Source organism: Struthio camelus, chromosome 7 (genome assembly GCF_040807025.1).
Source record: "Struthio camelus isolate bStrCam1 chromosome 7, bStrCam1.hap1, whole genome shotgun sequence".
NCBI classification, from domain to species: Eukaryota; Metazoa; Chordata; class Aves; order Struthioniformes; family Struthionidae; genus Struthio; species Struthio camelus.
In genome coordinates, this window is record NC_090948.1 from 16,202,281 (window position 1) to 16,222,994 (window position 20,714).

Here is a 20,714-nt window from a genome sequence, read left to right on the forward strand (position 1 = left end):
AGCATCATTCTCATGTCATGAAGCAGGTCACAGCAAGCTCCAGTAAACTCGTGCAACCCACCTGCTTTGTACCGTCTTGTTTGACCTGATTGTCTTACTAAGGAGCAAGAATGTGTGAGAACTACAACTGCTAATTTAAGTGATGCCTCTTTTAATTGAAGTAACATCCCTTTGAAGTGGTAATATCCCAAATTGAAAACTTTCCTGAAATCATATTTTCGGTGGAATTGTGTGAGAGGTGTGGGGAGGGATGGAGGCAGGTCTGGCAAGACTTGTTTCATATTATTTAGGATGAATTTCAACTGTGGCCCTGGAGCTGGAAAAGTGTATGCTTTAAAATATCATCTCGTGTATGTTATCCTACAACTTGTATATAAAAAAAACGAAAAAAAAGGGAGGCTTTTCTGGGGATATATTTTCGCTAGTACTAGCTTGTGTCACCATTGTACTCTTTTTCTTTCCCTTTCCAGCTACAAAACAAAGTGAAATAGGTTCTAAGAAAGCGTATATCTTTCAAATTCCAAGTGTTGAGGCATTTATAAATCCAGTTAGATGCAGATGGCTTAGTGATGGCATAGGCAAATGGCACAACTGTTAAATGTACCCTAGGTGAAGGGCTTAAGTGGGATTTAGGGAGTTCAGAGGCCTTCTCTTAGCCTTCTGCACATGGTGAGTTTTATCCTCTGTGATTGATGTGTTCTTACAGCCTTGAACATTAAAATGTTTTGTTAAGAGAGTGAATACTGGAAAGGATGAGCGTGGTTTTCTTTATCTGCAGCACTTTTCCAAAAGTATTGTAGGATATTCTTGTTTTCTTCCCCCCCCCTCCCCCCCCCCTTTTTTTTTTTTTTTTTTTTTTTTTTTACTGGTAGAGAAAGATGAAAAAGATTACTTTGGAGATCACAATTTACCTTTCCTGATTTTGTCGTGCAGTATGAGCTCTGGCTGGGAATCACAGTCAGCATTATCACATGCTTGTCAGAAGTGTCAGTTAGTCTGCAGGAGAGAATGTTTTTTTCTGAAAACAGAATTCCTGATTCTGCACCTACTTTCAAGAAAGAAAATGGTGTGCTGTGACGACTATATTAATGCCATTTGCTGATTTTGTGCTTGATGTTTCTAAAGTTTGTTCGAAGAATGACATGCAGTTTCCCTTGAGGCCACACACATCAATACTGAGATATCTTTTTACAGACTGAACCACTGCCCATCCATCAAGCTTTCTTGTGAATGAGTGCTTCTGTGCAGACCTTCAGCCTGTAACTTACCAACCTACTAACTGGCGTTCTTTCTAAAACAGAGGAAAAATAATGAAGCTTAAAATCAATATATACATATTTTCATGTGTGGAACGAGGCATAAGGCTGCTGTCTTCTGGCCACTTGAGGAAGCATAGGTTTGTTAGGAAACCTTGTCTGCCCGGTCTTTTATTTGATGTTGTGCTTACTGTCTGCAGCCAGGTGCACAGTGGCTTTTGCAAGCCTCTTCATTATCTAGTTTTATTTAGACATTTAAAAATAAAACCGAAACGTCAAGTTATAATGAGTCTCTGTATGTTGTTCTTAGCTTTGCTTTTCTGCTATTTATTTGTCCTCTGAAACCCCATTGTCTACAACTTGGACATATTTGGGTACAGTCAATTAAATAAGGAGCAGTAGCAGTTGTTTCAAGAGTGCGTATGTTTTGGCTGAAGAGGAGGGGCTACATGTTTTGGCACACAGATGTCACCTGTGTGATCTGCAGCATCAGTTCTCTTTCCTTCTCAGCAGTCTTTCCATCCATCTTTTCATATCTTTTCACCTATTGCCTTTGAGCGTTCAACAAGTGTGATATATGTTTAGCCTAATGTTTTTAAAAAGGAAGTGCATTTTCTAGTTGTTTTTTCAACAGACACACACACACAAAATCCTTCTGTTTGTCCCTTTACAAACCACAAAATGTCTAAGAGAGGGTTTCTTTCATGATGCCACTGGTGTGCAACTACAAGTGGATGGCTTTCTCAGGAATTGATGCTATGTGCTTAAATAAGGTAGAAATGTAGCATGAACGTGAGCTCCAAGGACAGGGTGTTTGGTTTTAATGAGGCTTATTGAACTCTGGCCAAATGAGCATCTGTTCCTATTGTTTGTTCCATATTTTATAAGCCAGTATCTTCAGGCCAGATAATGGTGTTGGTGTGTGCTTCATCCTCAATTAGAGAGGGGCACAGTTAAAAATCCCCTGGCATCTGGTATGTCACTAGGACTCTTGTGATGCTCCTTGGTGTGCAAACAAGTTTCTCTTCCGTTCTGCATCCAGGGCCACTTCAGTTCTGTGGTGACCTTCACGCTTTTTATCTGCTGTTCAGTGAGGGATGCTCTAAAGTGTCGTCAGTCTCCTTGGCTGAGTCTTTGCTAGGATGGATTATATATATTCCTGATTTCAAAGAGTGGTCTTATCTTTTCACTCTTGCATAACAGGGACTGTATTAGGCTTGAGCTTGGCTGTTCAGTTAGAGTCTGTTAGATTTTGCACTTCCCTGGATCATAGAAGTGTCCTAATTCAAAGTGCTCTTTGCTTTCCAGCAAGAGGCTGGTGTATAGCTGACCTCACAGGTTTCTACAGACGATACACATTTTCTGTATTCATTAGAGAGGTCTTTATTTTTTAGTAACTCCTGCAGTCTGTTCCAGTTTGCCTGTATCTGCCATATAAAGAAGTGTTCTCAGTTTCATTTTGCCCGTGAAATCCTTTGCTACGTATGCCAGGGACAGGCAACCTGCAACACATCTGCCAAAGGCAGCGCAGAGACACGTTTGGGATGGTGTGCAGGATGCCTGGGTTTCTGCTTAGCTCTGAACTCAGCGGCAGCTGGGAGAGGTTCACTCTCCCTGTCTACCATCTGAGGCAAAGGAAATCGGAGGAAGAAAAATACAGTCTGCACCACCCTTGAAAGATCAGACTTCTCTTGCATATTATCGTTGGTTCTCCTTTTTAAAGCCTCAGCAAACCCACGGCCCTATGTTTGCATTCCTAAATTTACTCTTGTGATAGGAAAATGTCCTATTTCACAAAGCCATATATTATTTTCTTATTTCTTGATCATATATTTATCTCAGAAGGAATTCGCAGGGTCCTTATATGAAATGTTATATCTTCCAGGGAATCTTCTTTGATAGCTGCTCTTCATATTTTTAAATTCGTACACTGTAGTGATTACACTATTGAACTAGGAATCTATAAAGAGTTCATACCCTTTATTTCTAGCGTTGTGATTTTATTCTCTGTGGCCATGATGGCTCTTCTTGCTCCTCTTTGAAAGGGAGCTGAATGACACTATCCGTACAGGAATGTTGTGAAATTTGACTGTATGACGCTTTTGAGATCCTTGGATAAAAGCTCCGGCTTAAGCACACAGTAATGTTGTTCTGCCTGCTCAGCATCCCGTTTGTAGCATACGGGGGGACAGAGCTATGTTCTGCTCGGTTCTGGAAACACATGACGAGGCTTGGCACTTCAAGCGTGCTGAAAGAAATTTTATTTCAAGGATGCTTGGTATTATTTAGCTATAGCTGTACTTTCTATGTTCAAGGATGATTCAACTAAAGCAGGGAGTGGTGGAAGTTGTTAGTAATTGAAATCTGCCTTCCTTTGTGAGTTCTTTCTGCATGACTACTCCTTCAGCATTTTTAGAATAAAAATAATCCGCATAGTAATAACATATTGAGCTTAGAATTTTTATATGAATTCAAAGGAGAAACCACAAGTACTCGTTAAAAAGCAAACATTTAGGGTTCCATGCTGAATGTACCAGTTGGCAGTAGGACAAATTGAGCTGAAGAGCGTCCCTCTTGTGCTCTCAAGTCCTTTTATGTCACAGATTGATGGCTCCTCTTTCCTGAGAGTGTCCCTGCATTTACTTTACATGAACATCACAACCAGCTTGGAGTTCTGCTGTGATGTACCACTGAGTTGGTATATCTTCAAATAACACACAGCTTTCCGCTGTTTTTAAGTCTCTCCAGTCCTTTGAAATTGGAATTAGAGCAATTTAGTCCTAGAGGAATATTATTCAAGTAACTATATTCTGTTTGCTGATGCTCCTTCAGCAGTTTTATTTAGGAAGTATGTTCTTCCATATCTTAATTTTTAGTATTAAGCTTCTGTGTAATGATGGAGAGGAGGAGTCAGCTGACATGCTTCCAGTTCCGAAACTCTCGGTAGCAGTGTTCCCTTTTGTATGTTGGGATATACATTTCTCTGGGACTCCAGTTATTGAGAAAATTGTTTGGATGGAAAGGAATTGCAAACTGAATAAATGCCTCCTCAGCCATTGGCTGATGGGGGTTTAAGCATGTCGCCTAACCGTTTTTTTTCTAGGTATTCTCTGTAAAATGAGGGTAATGCGAATGGCTTGTATTACAGTGACATAGCTGAGGATTAGTTAATGTTCTTAAGATGCTTTGGAACTATGAATGCAGCGCAAAATTCTCAACATTTGGACAATTCAAGTGGAAAACAGAGGTTTGTATAAAAGCTTTGACCTAATAGAGATCCTCCTTCCACAGCAATATGTCTATTTTATCTTAATTGTGAATTTCATTTTTATTTATTTTTTAGGTCAAGACAATCTTTATGCTTTAGCTCCCCCCCCCCCTCGTCTCTAGTAACCTCTTTGCAAATAACTGAGGAAGAAATGTGATATTCCTGCTCCCCCCAGCCCACCCCACCATAGACATTCTCCAGATTTTGATAGACTTGTTTTATTTATTTCCAAAATTATATCCGCAGGAAACAAGCTGTTTAAATTCAGATTATGCTGAAGCAAAATGGTCCTGGTATGAGAAGCAACGTGCTGTTTTATGAGCGCAGAGTCCCTTTTCTCATAACTGATTGATAGTAAATATTTTCCTGAAGAATTATTGCCAACCATGAACAGTGCAACTGTTTCACTTTTTTTTCCGTGCTACTTGCTGTACCAGCCATTGTCTGTAATTAAGATCTACAATTCACAATGCAGACGTTTGCACTTCCTCTGGGTCTGAGCTATTTATAAGGCATTTCAGCTGTTCAGAGTTTCTTTTGAGTGTTAAACTACATGTAAACAGGCTTCTTTAGTTTTCAGTTATGCAAACACTGTGAAGTGGTTGTTTTTTCTGTTTCTCTTACCACCCAACATCACTTTGTGTGTCAGCGAAGCCACAAATTAAAAAAGAATCACAGTTTTTTAAGTGTAAAAGAAACATTGAAAAAATATTAATTTAATCCTTAGCTCTCATAAATTGCTTCATAGCTGAGGGTCCCTAAGAGTATTCCAGAGATGAATTCTTAAAGCTCTGCAATAAGGATGGTCATGTGGGGAAGTGAGTAGATCTTTCTGCTGTCATACCTCAGTCTTGATATGAAAGATAATTCCAAAGTTCAGTCAGCTGGGTAGAGATGCTTTTACTTTTTGGAGCACCAGCTTTGGGAGCTTGAGAAACCAAATTGCATGACCTGCGAAGCTGAGTTCAATAAAACCTTGGAGAGGCTGCCACAGGGACCTTGGAAACTGCCCCCTCAGGTTTGACTGAACATCAGGGAAAACTTTTTTGTGATGAGGACAGTCAGCTGGAACAGGTTGCCCAGGGAGGTTGTGCACTCTCCATCCTTGGTGGTTTTTAGGACCAGACTGGATGAAACCCTGAGCTACGTGGTCTGACCTCAAAGCTGACCCTGCTTTGAGCAGGGGGTTGGACTCGTGTCCTCCTGAGGTCCCTTCTAGCCTGAATTAACTTGTGATCCTGTCAGTGTACAGGTAATGAAAATATAATGGAAATCTTTTGAGAACAAAGACTTGACCTGGCACCCTTAGTCAGAATTCCCCTGCACATGTATTGCCATGTAGTGTCACATGCTGTAATTCCACCCCACGCATTTGCTGTGTTTTGGTGATAGCCTGCGTAAAGGATTGTGATCTTGAGGTCTTCATTCGAGACACTGTCACATTAAACTTCTAAGGACTGTTCGCCAGGGTAAGAGTTATGAAACTGGGCTTGCACTTTTAAAATGCTGTGGGATCTGTCATGATGGAAATGTAAAACAGTTTGGAATATAAATCATTGATGGTTTTGGTGGTAAACAATGTATAAAAGTGTCGCTTCCCAAGTGGTCGCCTGCAGCGGCAGCACCCCCAGGGGTGATAGAGAATGCAAATGCCATCATCATGGCATTGACTAGATACGTTTTCAGTATTTTTCAAATGTAAGGATTGAAATAAGTTGTTTGAAAAATATGACAAATTCTTGCATGAGAGCTTGTGGTGTGAAATCCTGGAATAATCATTTCATACTGTCACCCACTGCAGGGATGCCATTGGCGTGGCCAAGTGTCACATTTCAGAAGGCAAAATGAGTTCTGAGTTTAGGCTAGCAAGGGAGCTGATAAAAAGGAGCCCGTTTTTGCAGACCGATCTAGATTAATATGGGGTAAGTTGCAACATCTTTACTGTTAGGAGCGGGCTGGGGAGGGGAAATAGGATGGAGCAGGTTCATCATCAGGCATGTACTGCAGCATTGCCCACTGATGCATGCCGGATCACCCGCACACAGAGATCACATGGCTCCTCCAAAAGTCAAACGATCAATTCGCCTCGTTTTGGCTCTGTACTTAATGCACAAACAGTGCGATCTGCAGGGCTGTAATTGCATTGTTAGGGCCAAGGAACAAGCCTGTGCCTTTTCAGCAGACAGCTGGCAGGGAAAGAGGCATGTTGTTAGGAAAGAGAGAGGCAAGGCAAATAAAATTACTGCTAACGCTCAGAGATCGGCAGGAGTCCTACTTGCCTAATCTTACCGGTGGGAGCAAGCGGCTGTTGTAATCCAATTATAGCAGCATAAGCAATTTGTTAGACACTCCGCATAATGTAACAATTTCCCAATAAACTCTGACTTGTAATAACGTCGGCAAGAGCCCACATAAATCTGCCCGAATGGTGGGGGCTGGAGCGTTCGGCTGGGGGCTTGTAATTTGTGCCATCAGCACGTTTTGTGGAGTGTGGTGTGGTGCAGTCTTTCAGTGCAGGAATTTTAAGGAGAAAAGCACGGCACGCCCCTCCAAGAGAAAACCATTAGCAAGGGTCAAAAGAAATACCAAACAAAGCTGGGAGGTGGCTCTTCTAGGAGGAAGGAGAAATCAACCCCCAAATACAAAACTCTAGCTGATAAGGATTTAAAAATATTTAAAAAAGCAGTAATGAAAATTATCATGTTTTAAATTACAGCAAGGGGAGGAAGGGGAACTAGAATTACATCTGTTTTGGGGGGGGGAGGTGGAGGGAGAAGAATACACTTCCTTATGTTTAATCCTTTTAAATATTAAAAAAGGAGCTCAAGTATTGAAAGGGATGCGCTGTGCTGTACAAGATAGAGAAGCCGCAGCTCCTGTCCCAAGCAATTCATAATCTACAAAGGGAAAAATTAAACCTTTTCTGGTATCCAGTTACTCTCCCGTTGTCTTTCTTTCAGCTCCTAGCTGGCTTCATGCATATTGGCACAGCATCTTGATGATGTGTCTGAGAGATAAAACGTAGGTCTAGAACCATTCACTTTGAGCGTACCCCAGCGAATTTAACTTTTTTGGCACAATGATGAATGTCCCCTCTGGTTCATGCAGATCTACACAAAGAACTAATCTAATTTAGATATTATTTAAAAGTAAAATCAGTCTACTGTGCCCTGCCTGTCACTCTTGGAGCACGTTGCGAGTTACAGCATCGTAGACACCGGTTTACGGTTTATGTGTAGCAAGATTTAAGATATCATATTTCTGTTAATCCCTCTATTTAGCATTTCCCTCTGCTAAGATGCAGATAGGCAGCAGCCAAAATAGCGCAAGGTCCCTTTATATACAGCGTAGAGACTTTCAGTGGTCCAGGATTTTAAATGGAGTTCTTGCCCCTGCTCTAGTGTAAAAAAGCCTGACTTCATACCGCTAACCATACTTTATGCATTTCCTAGCCGTGGATTCCTGTGAGCCTTCAATGTGGAATGACATTTCTGCTCTGACTCATTCCCAAGGCGCAGCAGCACAGTGCTTTCTCGTAGGGGAAAACAGTGCCCAGCTGCATGAAACAGTTTCTCTCATCGTTCGAAACTCCTGTTCTCGATTCCCGGGTTTTGATGCTGGGCTACGTAAGTTCTTTTACTTAGCAAAAAAACCCAAACCAAGTCGTTGACCTTGTGCGTACAGCCCGCACGATTATGGCCGTAACATGTTTGTCTTTATGTCAGCATGATGGTTGGCATGATTTTAGAGTGTGTTTACATATTCACCTGGAGTCTTAGCAATGAGCTGGTTTTTATTTAAACTGTGAAATAGTAGCTGCGATGTGCAGGCAGGCGTCTGTGTGGGTAATGCTGCATATTTTGCCGTTCTTTATGTGGAACTCAAGCCTCCATTGTTCTTAATTGTCATTGTACGCCAGCGCGTCAAGATAACAGGCTGAGACGGTGACCCTTGCCGGAAGTATCCTAATAAATATTTTCTCTCAGCATAAACATGTACAGAAAAAGCGCGTTTAAACAGCGCAGGTATTATCTTAGTTTACAGAGAAGCTGTATCAACAAACTGCAGTGCTTCTAATAAAGCCACTCAGTGTCGGCGTTTAACTAATGGCTGATTTTCATGGCTTTGACAGTGAGCTGTGTGCGTTATTTTCTCCTGATATTGTAAAAATAATGAGAGCAAATTAGAACAATCAGTTTACCCGGATAGCTCCTGATTGGAGGTGATGGGCAATATGGCAGCGGGTAATCCATCTTCGGGCTCCTGTCACATTAACTTCAGCAGCGTGGAAAAGATCAGGCGGAGCGAGCGGGAATCCTGCCCAATCAGAAAGCCCAAATTAATGAGAAGAGCATTGTTCTGTGATCAACCTTTTAATTAGCGAGAGCGGAGACGGAGGGCGTGCTGAAGCTGGCAGCACAGCTGCACAATGCTGGGCATGTTTTCTGCGAGGGGGAGGAAAAAACATGGGTTTTAAATTACCCCTTCTGTGCTCCCTGCACACCGGCAGTGTGTCTTCATTCGAAACCCCTTAAAAGATCTTAATAAACAGCCGCATCCAGGTTAATATTGCAAACGTGGCTGTTACTAATGAGTAGTTTAGAAGTAGGTCCTTTCAGGGGTCATTTAGGAAAATGTTGATCACTGTTTTTTTAAAAAAAAAAAAAAAAAAAAAGGAAAAGGGAGAGAGGCAGGGTTTGGGGTCGGTTTTAAAGTTTCACTGCATCAAGGAAAGAAGAGGAAGGAGACGGATAAAATTAGAGTAAGGGACTGCCTGTTTTATAACACCCCTCCTTATTTAGTATATGTTTGAAATAAGATTCCTTGGCATATATTTGAAATGAGACTCCTCAGTTAAAAATACTGTGCGTGCCATGTGTCTTTAAGCAGCAAAAAAGAGGAGAGAACAGATACGGCATTAATTTCCTGATAGGCTTTTTTTGTTGGGTTTTTTGTCTGTGATTTTTTTGCACCAACATTTTCAGTTTATTCACTTACGAGCAAGAAATTATAATTTGAAAGATTTGGCTTCTGTATTTGCTGAGATTAACTTGATATTTTTTTTCCTAGAGGACTGATAAAATAGCAGCTTTTCTCAAGTGCACCCTAAAAATAAAAATCGGAATTAATGGCTGTCAGATCTGAGTATCAGTTTTAGAAAAATTAGATATGTTTTAAAGGGGAAAACAATAATACTGGAAAAAGGATGATATTAGGGAGTGATTTCTGGGAAGGAAAATAAGAAATATGATGAAATAGTACTAATGCCTGCGGTGCGGAGGAATCGAGCTGCTTCCATATGAACGCAGTTCCTGTTCTTTCTTGAGAAATGCATCGTGTTTTTCGGGCATTACTTTTCTCCTTCCCCGTGATTCCCGAAGAAGTTCTAATGCCTGAGGAGCAAGGCTCGGTCTTTCTGCTTGCAGTGTCTGCACAGGTTTTCTTTCATTTTTCTAATCAGGCTGCTTACGCGGACTCTATTAGCTTCTAGGTATCCCACTTTCTGATACGGAAAAAACAAGTGAAATAGTTTGAGTGTGCAAGAGAAGCCAAAAACTAGGGTTGTGCTATACACAGCTACCTGTACAGGCTGTTGGTGTTGCTCTCCTGTAAGCACTCTCCCCCTTAGTCAGTTTGGGATTGCTTTTAGGTAGGTAGCAATAAATCAGATGTGCTAGAAAGCCAGGGTTGTGGGGGTACGTTTCTGTTTTGTTTTTCTTCTTCTTTTTTTTTCTTTCATAATTCTAGGTGGACCTCACAGTTGTTGGTTACAATAGTATTTTGGACTTTGTTACTTTGTAGCAGTAATGTTACATCTTCCCTCTCCCTCCTGTTTAAAAGTGAGGGGATGTTGTGAGTTTGGTAATTTCCAGGTAGTTTTTAAAGCTTAAAACACATCCCTGCGAAAAATTAACCTGATAAACCACAGGCCAGTAGTATTGTCTAAACCAACTGTATTTGTGATGTACTTGTTAGTGGGGCTTACGCTTCTGCCTGTTAAGGTTGTCTGCTATTTGCCATTATGAGAAACTGCTTCAGTTGTTCATAACTTTGCTACTATTTAACCCTTTGAGGTAAAATTTTATTTCCTCCTCAGTTTGATTTCCCTCCCTCCCTCCCTCCCTACAGCCTGAGGCAGAAATAAAGTTTGGTGTGTGGGCCGAACAGGATTCACTTAAGGAACAGCTGTTCAATATTTTATTTTATTCTTGTGGTTTATTCTGTGCCCCAGGCTGTATTTATTGCATGCCTCTCAAGCCCTGGTCAGAATATGGAAATATGAACTTCCTCCTGGGGATTTTCCTGTAGTTTGAGTGCTTCTCAAGCCTTAATTAATCCTTCCAGTGTTTCTTGGGGCGAAGGGTGGACTCGCAGCCTCCCTTTTTGTGGAGGAGTTCAAAAGTTACTCTTACAGCTGAAATCCAGGGATGAAATAGTTTATTTATAGTAAGCAGCAAGGCCCCGCAGGAGGCATATTAGATAGGAATTATGGCTCTGGATTTTGAGACATCTTTTGTCTTTGTCGTATTCTGCTTTTCCATCTCAGTTCTTCTGTCTCTAAAACAGGATAATGCCGCTTAACATTCCCTCATTAGACATTTGGGGATCTGCAAAAGTATCAACTGAAGCATGTTTTGAACTTAAGCGATATTTTTGCTTATATACACCTAATGCTGATCTGGGTTCTAGTCCTCTAGCCCCCCTCGCACTCCCCAAGTGTGCCTGCGTTTTAAAAAGGCTGTATTAGAGATGCATCTTGGGACACTAGCCACCCCAAGAAGTTAAAGAATACTTGCAATCAAATTTGCATTCAGATATGATCCTCACAGGAGGCAAGGGGAATGTTTAAGGAAGAAGTGGACTCTTTCCAAGCCAGCCGTTTTTATTGCTGTTGCTTAAAACATCAAAAGATGGCAAAGCTTTTTTTCTTTTTTAATAAAACTCGGAACCTAGTAAATTATTCCACTGCTGCTTAAATCAGTTTGTTCCCAAAAAGGTTCCCTTGTAGCATGAAAGTAAATGGCAAATTCCTGCCTGAAAGTAATCTTATTGCAGAAGAATAACAGGGAAGAGGCGATGTATTGTAGAGTTCAGAGACTCCTGACACCTTAAGTATGGAGCCGCTACCGTGACTCTGTAATGGGATGTCCCAGCATGGGGTATAATATCATAAATAGTGTAAATATGCCACATGTGAATTAATAGGCAGCCTAAGGATTATTAGTGTTTACATTTCTGTTAAAATGAACATACAGTAAATCTTAATTCTTTTTTGACCGAATAAACTTTTGTTTTTCTAGCTCCCAGTTGGATTTTGCAGCTGACTGATTTTACCCATGTTAGATGGTCTCAATTGATTTTTGAAGCCTATTTTGTGTTAATTTTATTTGAAAATGGTTGTATTTAATTCTCTGCATTTTACATTCTCTTGGTGTACTTTTTCTGCATGTCTCTCTTGCCACCTGCACACACTCGGTCTGTTCTGTCCCTTCAGTTTAGGAGCTGCTTTGAGAATGGAGGTTGCTCTCAGTCCCCTGCAAGCTCAGGAAAAAATCATCCTCTGGGATGTCTTGCTTCCCCTTTTACCCTTTCACTCTGAAGGCTTTCTCTACTGGATTTTAAGACCAGAATTGTGTATTGAGTGTTACTGCTTACCGTCTCCTATCTGAAGCTCAGATGGCTTAGAGAGCATTAAGGTAACCTTGCAGTGCCCTGTGAAGCAGTTGTACAGTTTCTCAGGAAAGCAGGGGGGGGCGGCTTAGCCATGATCAGACAGAAGTCTGAGCAGAGCCAGGAGTAAAAGTTGTTCTCTAGCTCTACCGACTATTCAGTCTCGTGCTTTAACTGCAAGTTCATCTTTCCTTTCACAGAGGTATGTGCTTGCTTTCCAGATTCTTCACTGATTTTCATCACAGCTTGAATAAGTGTCACCTCTTCATCAGACTCTCTTAAGATACTCCACGTGTGAACGTAACTTTCTGAACATCAGAACCGACATAAAAAGGAAACCCAGAGAGGAATATACCCACTTCTATAAACCTAGTGATCCTCTGAGCACACCACAAAGGCTTTCATGTGCAGCCAGGTTCTCAGACAGTGTTATATGTGCTTGGAAGAGAGTACAGCAGTATTGACTTCAGCAAACTAAAGAGATCCTTACCCAGCAGGGACTCCTCGCTAGAGAGCTAGCTTTTGTCTTTGAATAAGCTACCCAAAAGGCCTATACATACTACTGCAGGGCAAAAAGAATTTGCCTATCGATCATGTGTTCCTAGCTGACATGCTCGCCCAGTTTGGATCTAATAAAGAAAATCATTATGTAATTAGAGTCCGTACTAGAAGAAATTTTCCCAGAACTCTTCCCTCTTTCCCCCCCTGCCCTGTAGCTTTCAAACAGCTCCAACAGGCTCACTAAACTCATTGCTAGAAGCAAACACCCCATCAACCAAACACACACCAAACAACTTTGTACATAAATAACAAAATGCAAAAGTTCCCAAAGCCTTTACTTGTAACTAGCGGCCCCAAGCAGAACATCAGACTCCATGGATCCTATACCCATGCACTTCCCAGAACATCCTATGTTTTGTCCAGCACACCAAAAGCCTTTATGGATGCTGTTTGTGAAGCCAAAACCAAACCTGGCTTTACTATGTTTTAGAATTTTTCCCACGACTAGCTAAACACTCCATATTTTACAAATTTCAGTTATCCATTTCTTTCTCTGCCCTGTGATGACCAGTGAACTTTGTTTCCTGTCCACAGACACTAGCAACGTCTTTCAAATTTTGTCTCCTTTTTTTTTTTTTTTTTAGCAAAATTAGGTTCGACCATTTTCAGTATCTATTTAAGTTAGAAAATCTTTTTGTGTTTGAAAAACTAGATTGAAAAGTATATCTAAAGGTTTTAAGTTTTTTTTTTTCTAACTGTATAATCAATATTACTGTTCCCTACAAACCCTTCCTCACTTTAAAATTATAGTAGTATCTTTTTATAGCTGAAGCACTTTAAAGTTTGGAAGAGACTAAGCTGTTTACATGATTTTAACTGTCCCCTTTTCATATATACAGTATGAGTCAACATGTGATACATGGTAGCTCTCTGTTTCTCAAGTAATGCAACATGGAATCTGATTTATTCGATGTAAGTACAGTAAACTTTTTATACATGTTAAACATTTGTAAAACATATGTAAAAACGTAAAGAGAACATTTATTTAAAGAGAAATCATTTCATAAATTTAACTATTAACGTTTTAATAGCCATGCACTTATTTATAAACTGTTACAGAGTGTAATTTTTCTTTAGAGAAATTATTAAATTTTACCTAAGGTAATGAAAACAATACAAATATGATATAAAAGCACTAGTTCCCAAAATACATCTTGTAGGTCCATGGAGGTAAGACTGGAGAGATATGAACTTACAGGTTGCATGGATGAGTTATCCGACAGGAAACAGGAGCAGCACTGTTGAGCCTGCAGGCCCGTTTCTTGCAATCCTGTTTAATAAAACACATGCACTTGAGATGGCCCAAAAGATAGGCGGAAGTTTATTAGAGAAATAACATGAGGTTCATTGGTAAATGAACCTGGTAAATGTCTTTTCTTTCATTTCTGACCACTGTCACTGTAGTAACTTTGGATCAAGTACTGATTATTAAGATCTCTTCTCATATGAAAGACCAGATCCGCAGGCTTCACATGCTGTCCTCAGGTGAAGACTCCCGTACCTCCAATATTTCCTGATGCTAAATTTAAGAACTTTTAATCTTATATGGGACCTGAAGTGGCTCAGCATAATAATCTGTCTGGAGGTCAGACACTTGACTCCATCATTCCACCTCTCAAGCAGATGACCATCAACTGGCAGGACAGTTTTTCTTCCTGCTGGCCATGAGAGTTGATTCAGAACCATAGTGGGCTCCAGCTGGTACCTGTCTTGAGTTTTTGCCTCATGGTTGCAAGAATATTCATGAAATGCCTGACAGCGCAGAAGTGTGTGTCGGGATACAAGGTTTCTATGGCAACCCATACCCAGATAACGGGTCAGTTAAAAGCAGAAGCCAGCAGAAGACTACAGCAATGTTGAAATTGGCCAGGTATCTTTTATTTAATTATGGAGACAATAGACAGTTGTCCCTGAAGACAATAGGGTTCATAGTCGTTACAGCTGACTACCAGCAGGTCACAGCCTCATCTTCCCAGTCATTGGTAAGTGAGCTTAAGATAACTCCTCCCTACTACCTCAACAAAAGTGCTTACATGTCTTGGACTCTCAGGTCACTTGCGTTTCCACCTGCCAGCTCCCATCGTCATAGGTGTGGTTGAGGTCCCTGTGCCTCCCATCCAAACATCACCTGAACAAACGGCTCAAAGTTTTGCCCCAGATCCCATGGAAGTTCACTTGGAAACAATGAAAGTATGAAAATAGATCGTCTTCTCTGTTTCTATGTGATGCATTTGTGATAAGTGCATCCGAGACTTGGAGGGGCATCCTGCTGAACCACCTGCAGACACAGTGGATACAGCCTCAGGGATCAATAAGAGGTTACATATGAGTCTCCTGGAGCTGAGACAGATGGATAAAGGCATACCAGAATGAATAACTTTTGTGGAATTCAGCAGCTCGATGCCTAATAAAAAGGTTGTGGGTCATGCATTTGATAAATCTCAGGTACGCTTAAGCTGATTGTGCACATACTAGAGTGAAAATCAGCACCTCCTTTTTTGGGTGAAGCAATTTCCATTAACCATGATAGAGAAATGAAACCCTACGTTTGTATATTTATTTGAGGGGAGCCCACGCTCATATATATTCTCACTTGCTGAAAGTCAGTTTGGTGAGTTGCCAGTCAACCAGATTGCATCTGTGACCTCTTGGTTATATTCTGAGCCAGAAGGTGGTAAATGACCTCGTGCAGAATGGGGCATTGCTTAGTATGCATCATTCCACCTACTGGGACCTCTCAGGGCACTGGTTCCAGCCCCTTGCTCTTGCAGGCGCTACTTTGTCCATGTAATGAACTTACTGAGTTTCATCTTACAGCCAGTTAAAGGTTAGTTTGACAATTTTCCCCCCTGCTGTTTCCATCAGAATATCATTCCAGAACCTGGTTGTTCTAACGATTAGAAATCCTCTCCAAGTTTCCAGCCTAGCTTATTCATGCCCGGATTGTACCGTTGGTTCTTATACTTGTGTCTTCCTTTTGTTTTAATAGTACCTCTTCCCTTTTTGGTGTTTGTCCACATATATTTGTAGAGAGCGGTCATATCCTCTTTGTCTTCTTTTTTATTAGGCTAAATGAATGGTCCTTGGGGAGTGGCTTAGTTTAAAAAATGAGGAAGGAGAAGCAGTGAAGACATCTGAGTGGTTGTGGTTGGAGAGTTTGTTTTCTAGGAGGAATTAATTTACAGTTGCTTTTCTGATCATTCTGTCTTACACCCTCTCTAACAATTGTCCTAAACTGGACTGCAGATAGTAACGTTCACCTTCTTGTAGGCCCAAAGACCTAATTCTTCAGGCCAATGCAGAGTTTGTATTTTAACTGTCATATTAAGGTAGTGACACGATCCAGATCACCTGAAAGGAGAAGGAAGCATGGGCAAATGACTACGTGGTTCTCCATGTTGTTATCTGCTCTTCTGGTCCCTTCATTCTCTTGGAACGTTGTTCTGCCCTTTGCAGAACTCAACAAATACAACTGTTTGACTGGATTAGATCTCACTAGTAGTCACTGTCACTAATTGGCAGATTTTAAAATTCTGAGTTTTCTCAGAGGGATCCTAGAATGAGAAATAACTCACGTTGTGCAGTAAAAGAAACTATTCCATATTTTCCTTCATGTGTATTTAACACAATCTGTAATTTACAGAAATAGATTTGAATTAGTCTGCCTGTGGAAGCTTATATCCAGGATAACTTCAACAAGGCAGGCAGTCCCTTGTTGCATATGACTGACAGGCGTAGTTCAGGTTGCAGTTTGGAGATAGACAGCAATTCTCACTATATGTAGATAGCAACCTTGTTGAAGGAAACTAAAAATGAGCGTACCTGGTATTTAAAGCAGCTGCAATTATTTGATTCATCATAATAGTAAATCTGGACAGCCAAGCAGTCCTTACATACTCAGCGCATGAAGTAGTTTGAAATCTGAGTATGGAAAGGATGTTATACACAGCCAGATTTGGGTTCTGCGTAGAACAGGCAAACTTACTTTTATGAGAGAAATATGCACTAAATCTGTGAATCACACTCTCTGTCCTAATTGTGTGCACAGGTTCAGACTTAAATTTCTTCTCATTTCCATAAATCTGAGATCTTTCTGTTGCTTCAGAATGCAAACTGAAACCCTTAAAACAATGGCCTCATACTGAGAATACAGTTAGAATGCACGATGATTGCAGTATTTCAGCACAGATTTTTCTGACCATACTTCTACTGTTAATAATGCCAGTTGTATGCATGTATTGTTTTAAGTCACCGGATTTTACAGAACAGTGTGATTTGCAGAGTTAGAACAGATCATTCTCCTTCTATGTTATTATGGATATATTAGCCCCATCCTGTATCATAATTTATAATACCAGGCAGTTCTTAGGTGCGTTGCAAGATGTATATTTTGAGATTTATTTTAGAAGAATCTGAACGTGATTAGGCATTACAATCATTATTGTTTGAGGCTTGAATTTTAAAATTGGTTTAGGTCATAAATGAGTTTGAAATTTAATGTTTCATTGAGAGCATGAGCTACAAGGCTGAGACAACACAAATAGTTGGAGGGAGAGAATTGACAGTCAAGACTCGATGTCCAGTCAGGTCCCTTGCATACTACATGCTTCTGTTAAGTGAAATAAATAAATCAGCATAAACAACTGTTACCTGATTTCAGTCAAAACCTAAACAGCTTGTCTCTCCAAAAGCCTGGGATGCATAGATGAACTTTGTCCTGGGGAACATGAGATGAGAATCACAGAATCACTTAAGCTGGAATGGACCTCAGGAGGTCTAGTCCATCCTCCAGCTTAAAGCAAGGTCAACACTGAATTCAGAATTTATTGAATTCAGAATTTATTGAATTCATTAGTCCCAGATAACCCCCCACTATTAGGTAACTGCTTCTCCCAAGTGTGATGTATACAGGACTTCTACCTTACAATTCAAAGCCTAAGTCTGCTACTTCATCCAGAAATGAAGCCAACATGTGGAGTATGTGATGTGTTTGCATGGGAAGAGCTGCATTTGGTACTAGCTTGCCTCCCTTTTATTTCCTAAGATAGCGCCAAGGTCCTCACTGAGTTATGGAATCTGGAAGTAACAAAGGCACGAAAACAAAGGTTACGATGCATCTCCTATCTTCATTTAGGAAGTAGTTTGCCCTAATTTATAGAAGTGATCCAAGACCTAGCGAGATTCTGTAGTCAGGCATGCAGGTGTAGGGGAGTATTGCTTATGCCATGTCTCATTACAGCTGTATCAGCCCAACCTCTGTCTTACCTGTTTCTGATTCAGAACCGAGTCACAATTATTTGTAGACAGTGGGGAAAGCAGTTGGACTGCTTATCAGTCTGAAGAAGCATGCAGCTAAATATTGCCAGCATCATTACTGAATTGCAACTGTGCTCATCTTGCTTTTGCTTCCAGTGTCCTTTTGCTCACATTGAACAGGTCAGATTAACTGACTGTAATCCTCTCTTGCCACACGTGAAAGGTGTGGACAAAAAGAGAAGTAGTTTCCAACTCCTTTCTCCGAGTTCTCTTGAGGGGATAAAAGAAACAGCCTTGGATGCCGTCTGTGCCATGCGAGGGAAGAGGTCTGTATGTCAGGAGTTGGGTGCAGCAGCGGGGCTGTGTGCAGAGAGTTCAGGACCGGAATGGCAAGGGCAGCTGTCGGCAGGGACAGAGGGACAGCGGCAGGTTATGCAAGGAAGTTTGTGTAGTTTTTGTCAGGTGCTTCTGTCGTCTACTCGGGCCTAGTTACTCCTAGTCTTTCTTACTGGACTTGTCAGAGAAGAGAAAAATGTAACTATGGTTAGCATAACACATCCTATTGTATTTCTTCTTCTCTGTCATGCAGTAATATTAAAATTACAAACTTCTAAAACCAAGCAATGTTCAGAAGGTCCCCTGATGGTTAAATATTGAAATTACTGTGATAAGTAAAGGAATTTAACTAAAGTGCACCCTCTCTAGGGCAATTAGGCTCAGGGAGCGTATTAGTTGGTTCCACATTTGTATTGATTTTAAGACTTGTATTCAGGATGCAGTGTCTTGAGGGGAAAGTTTGCACTTTTGTGTAGCGTGGTATGTGTCATTTGGTGTTGCTTGCTCTCACCAAGCACCTTTCATACAGAGGCCTCCAAAGACTTTACCAGCATTATACCTTGCTTTGTCTCTGTGTGACATGTATTAGGATACATCTATTGAACGGATAGACTGTTGAAATGGAGTGATTTGCCTACGGCAATTCAGGAAGATGAAGAAGTTAGGAATAAAACTCAGAAAGACTTGGCTCCCATTTTCATTTCTAATTTTTACATTGTACTGCCAGCTTTCAGTTTATCAGGAATTAATAAGTAATAACCTATGATTAGAAAGGTCTGCCACTCTTTCTGTTATAAGATGTCTCTCTGCCTTCAGCAGAGTATGCAGAACTCAGCAGGGTTACACCTTTTGGGTTTTACTTAAGCTAAGTTACTCAATGTTTGATGCTGAAATGGAAGCACGTAGTTCACAACTACCACTGTGGGCAACCTGTCAGCTACGTTGGGATGTTTGGCAGCTGCAAGGGAGAGTGAGGGTAACAAGACTTTTTTATGCCATGAAAATTGAAATTTTCAACACCTTTTCCATTTACTTTCTTTTTTCATTGTGCATTGTACACGTGGCTGACATGATAATCCCTCAGCTGGCCTTGAGTTACGTTTCAAAATAGAGATCTGTTAATTAGAGCAATCTGAAGGTTGTTAATCAGTTATATTTAGAGAGAATTTCTTTTGGCATTTGTTTCTCCAGAATTTGAGGTAAACTAATGGACACATTCTTAATTATTCATGTGACAGCAAAAAGTAAAGCAAATAAAAATTACAAGCAGCATTACCCAAGTGCTTTGCGTGGCACCGGACAGTCACAGTTCAGCATCTATGGCTTTTCTGTTTTGAGCGTGCTAGAGGGAGCTCTAACCCCTCGATCAGAGGAGCAGGCTATGAACGGTGTGTATCTGTTTGGCTTGCTCTCTGGAAGGAAACGGTGGATTCTCTTACAGTTTAATTTTATTTTGTATCGGAAAGTTGCATATGTTTTTTCCAGGCATAATCCCAAATTGCTCTTTGTAGAGGAGGAGATGCAAATGGTGTGTTTTCAAGTATACTAATACTAGACTTAATATAGGCTATTGTGAGCTGTCTGGAAATAGAGGAAGTAAGTGAGAGGTGATTGCATTGTAGAGGTGTTTAACAAATAGCATTATTAGTAAGGTCTAATATTCTCATAGACTTGTTTTCACCAAGGAGGATAGTTCTCAGAATAGAGGACCTAAGGTTATTTAAAAGAGAGTATATTTAAAGCTATTGGAAGGAAAAGCTACTTTACTCAGCAGGTAATTGTTTTTTAGATGTTTAGCCAATTATTATAGTAGAAGTTAAAAAAAAACAGTTAGTCGTCGTTAGATAAATTCACAATGGGATGCATTAATGCATAAGGATATAAGAAATTTCTCACATGGTGTGTTCTACACAGTAATTCCATTCTTGGTATGACAGGAATGTAACTCGCTCTCAGAAGTGGGATGAAAAAATAAGAGGAAAACTCGCCTTGCACTTGTACAAAGAAAAATGCAGATAGATTGAAGTTATTTTCACCATCTGTTAATTTTGTTTAAAAGGAATAATGGAATCATACCTCTTGAGTGAAAGGTTAAACATTACATGGGACGGTGAAGGACAAAGTGGGGCTAGCAATTATATTCTGACTCAATTTATTGGTTCTTGTTACCGGTTGTTGTATTCAAATAATTCCACTTTAATTAAGTCTGTTCTAAGGATAGAATACTGTAAGGCTTCCTCCTTCCTCTAGTTTGAAGATCTTTTTGAAAGATTATTGACAGCTAGGCACTTAGCAAAGGAGGAGTCTCTACTGCAATAGCCTGTGACTAGGACTTGTAGGTTCCACTGGAATTGGATTATCAGTTG

The 20,714-nt window shown here is 40.5% G+C and overlaps 1 protein-coding gene across 9 annotated transcripts in view; it reads left to right on the forward strand.

The window, feature by feature from the left end:
* Positions 1-20,714, forward strand: part of BTRC (beta-transducin repeat containing E3 ubiquitin protein ligase) — a 125,557-nt gene that overhangs the window by 63,039 nt on the left and 41,804 nt on the right. The window contains exons 1-2 of one of the 9 annotated variants that reach the window (XM_068949830.1): positions 12,417-12,610; positions 13,596-13,668. The exons of 7 other annotated variants lie outside the window; for them this stretch is intronic. In XM_068949830.1, the coding sequence (XP_068805931.1) occupies positions 13,648-13,668 (21 nt within the window). In that variant the 5' untranslated portion in view covers positions 12,417-12,610; positions 13,596-13,647. Of the gene's footprint in view, positions 1-12,416; positions 12,611-13,595; positions 13,669-20,714 lie in introns of those variants that run through there. One more of the 9 variants, XM_068949829.1, reaches the window with a different exon arrangement.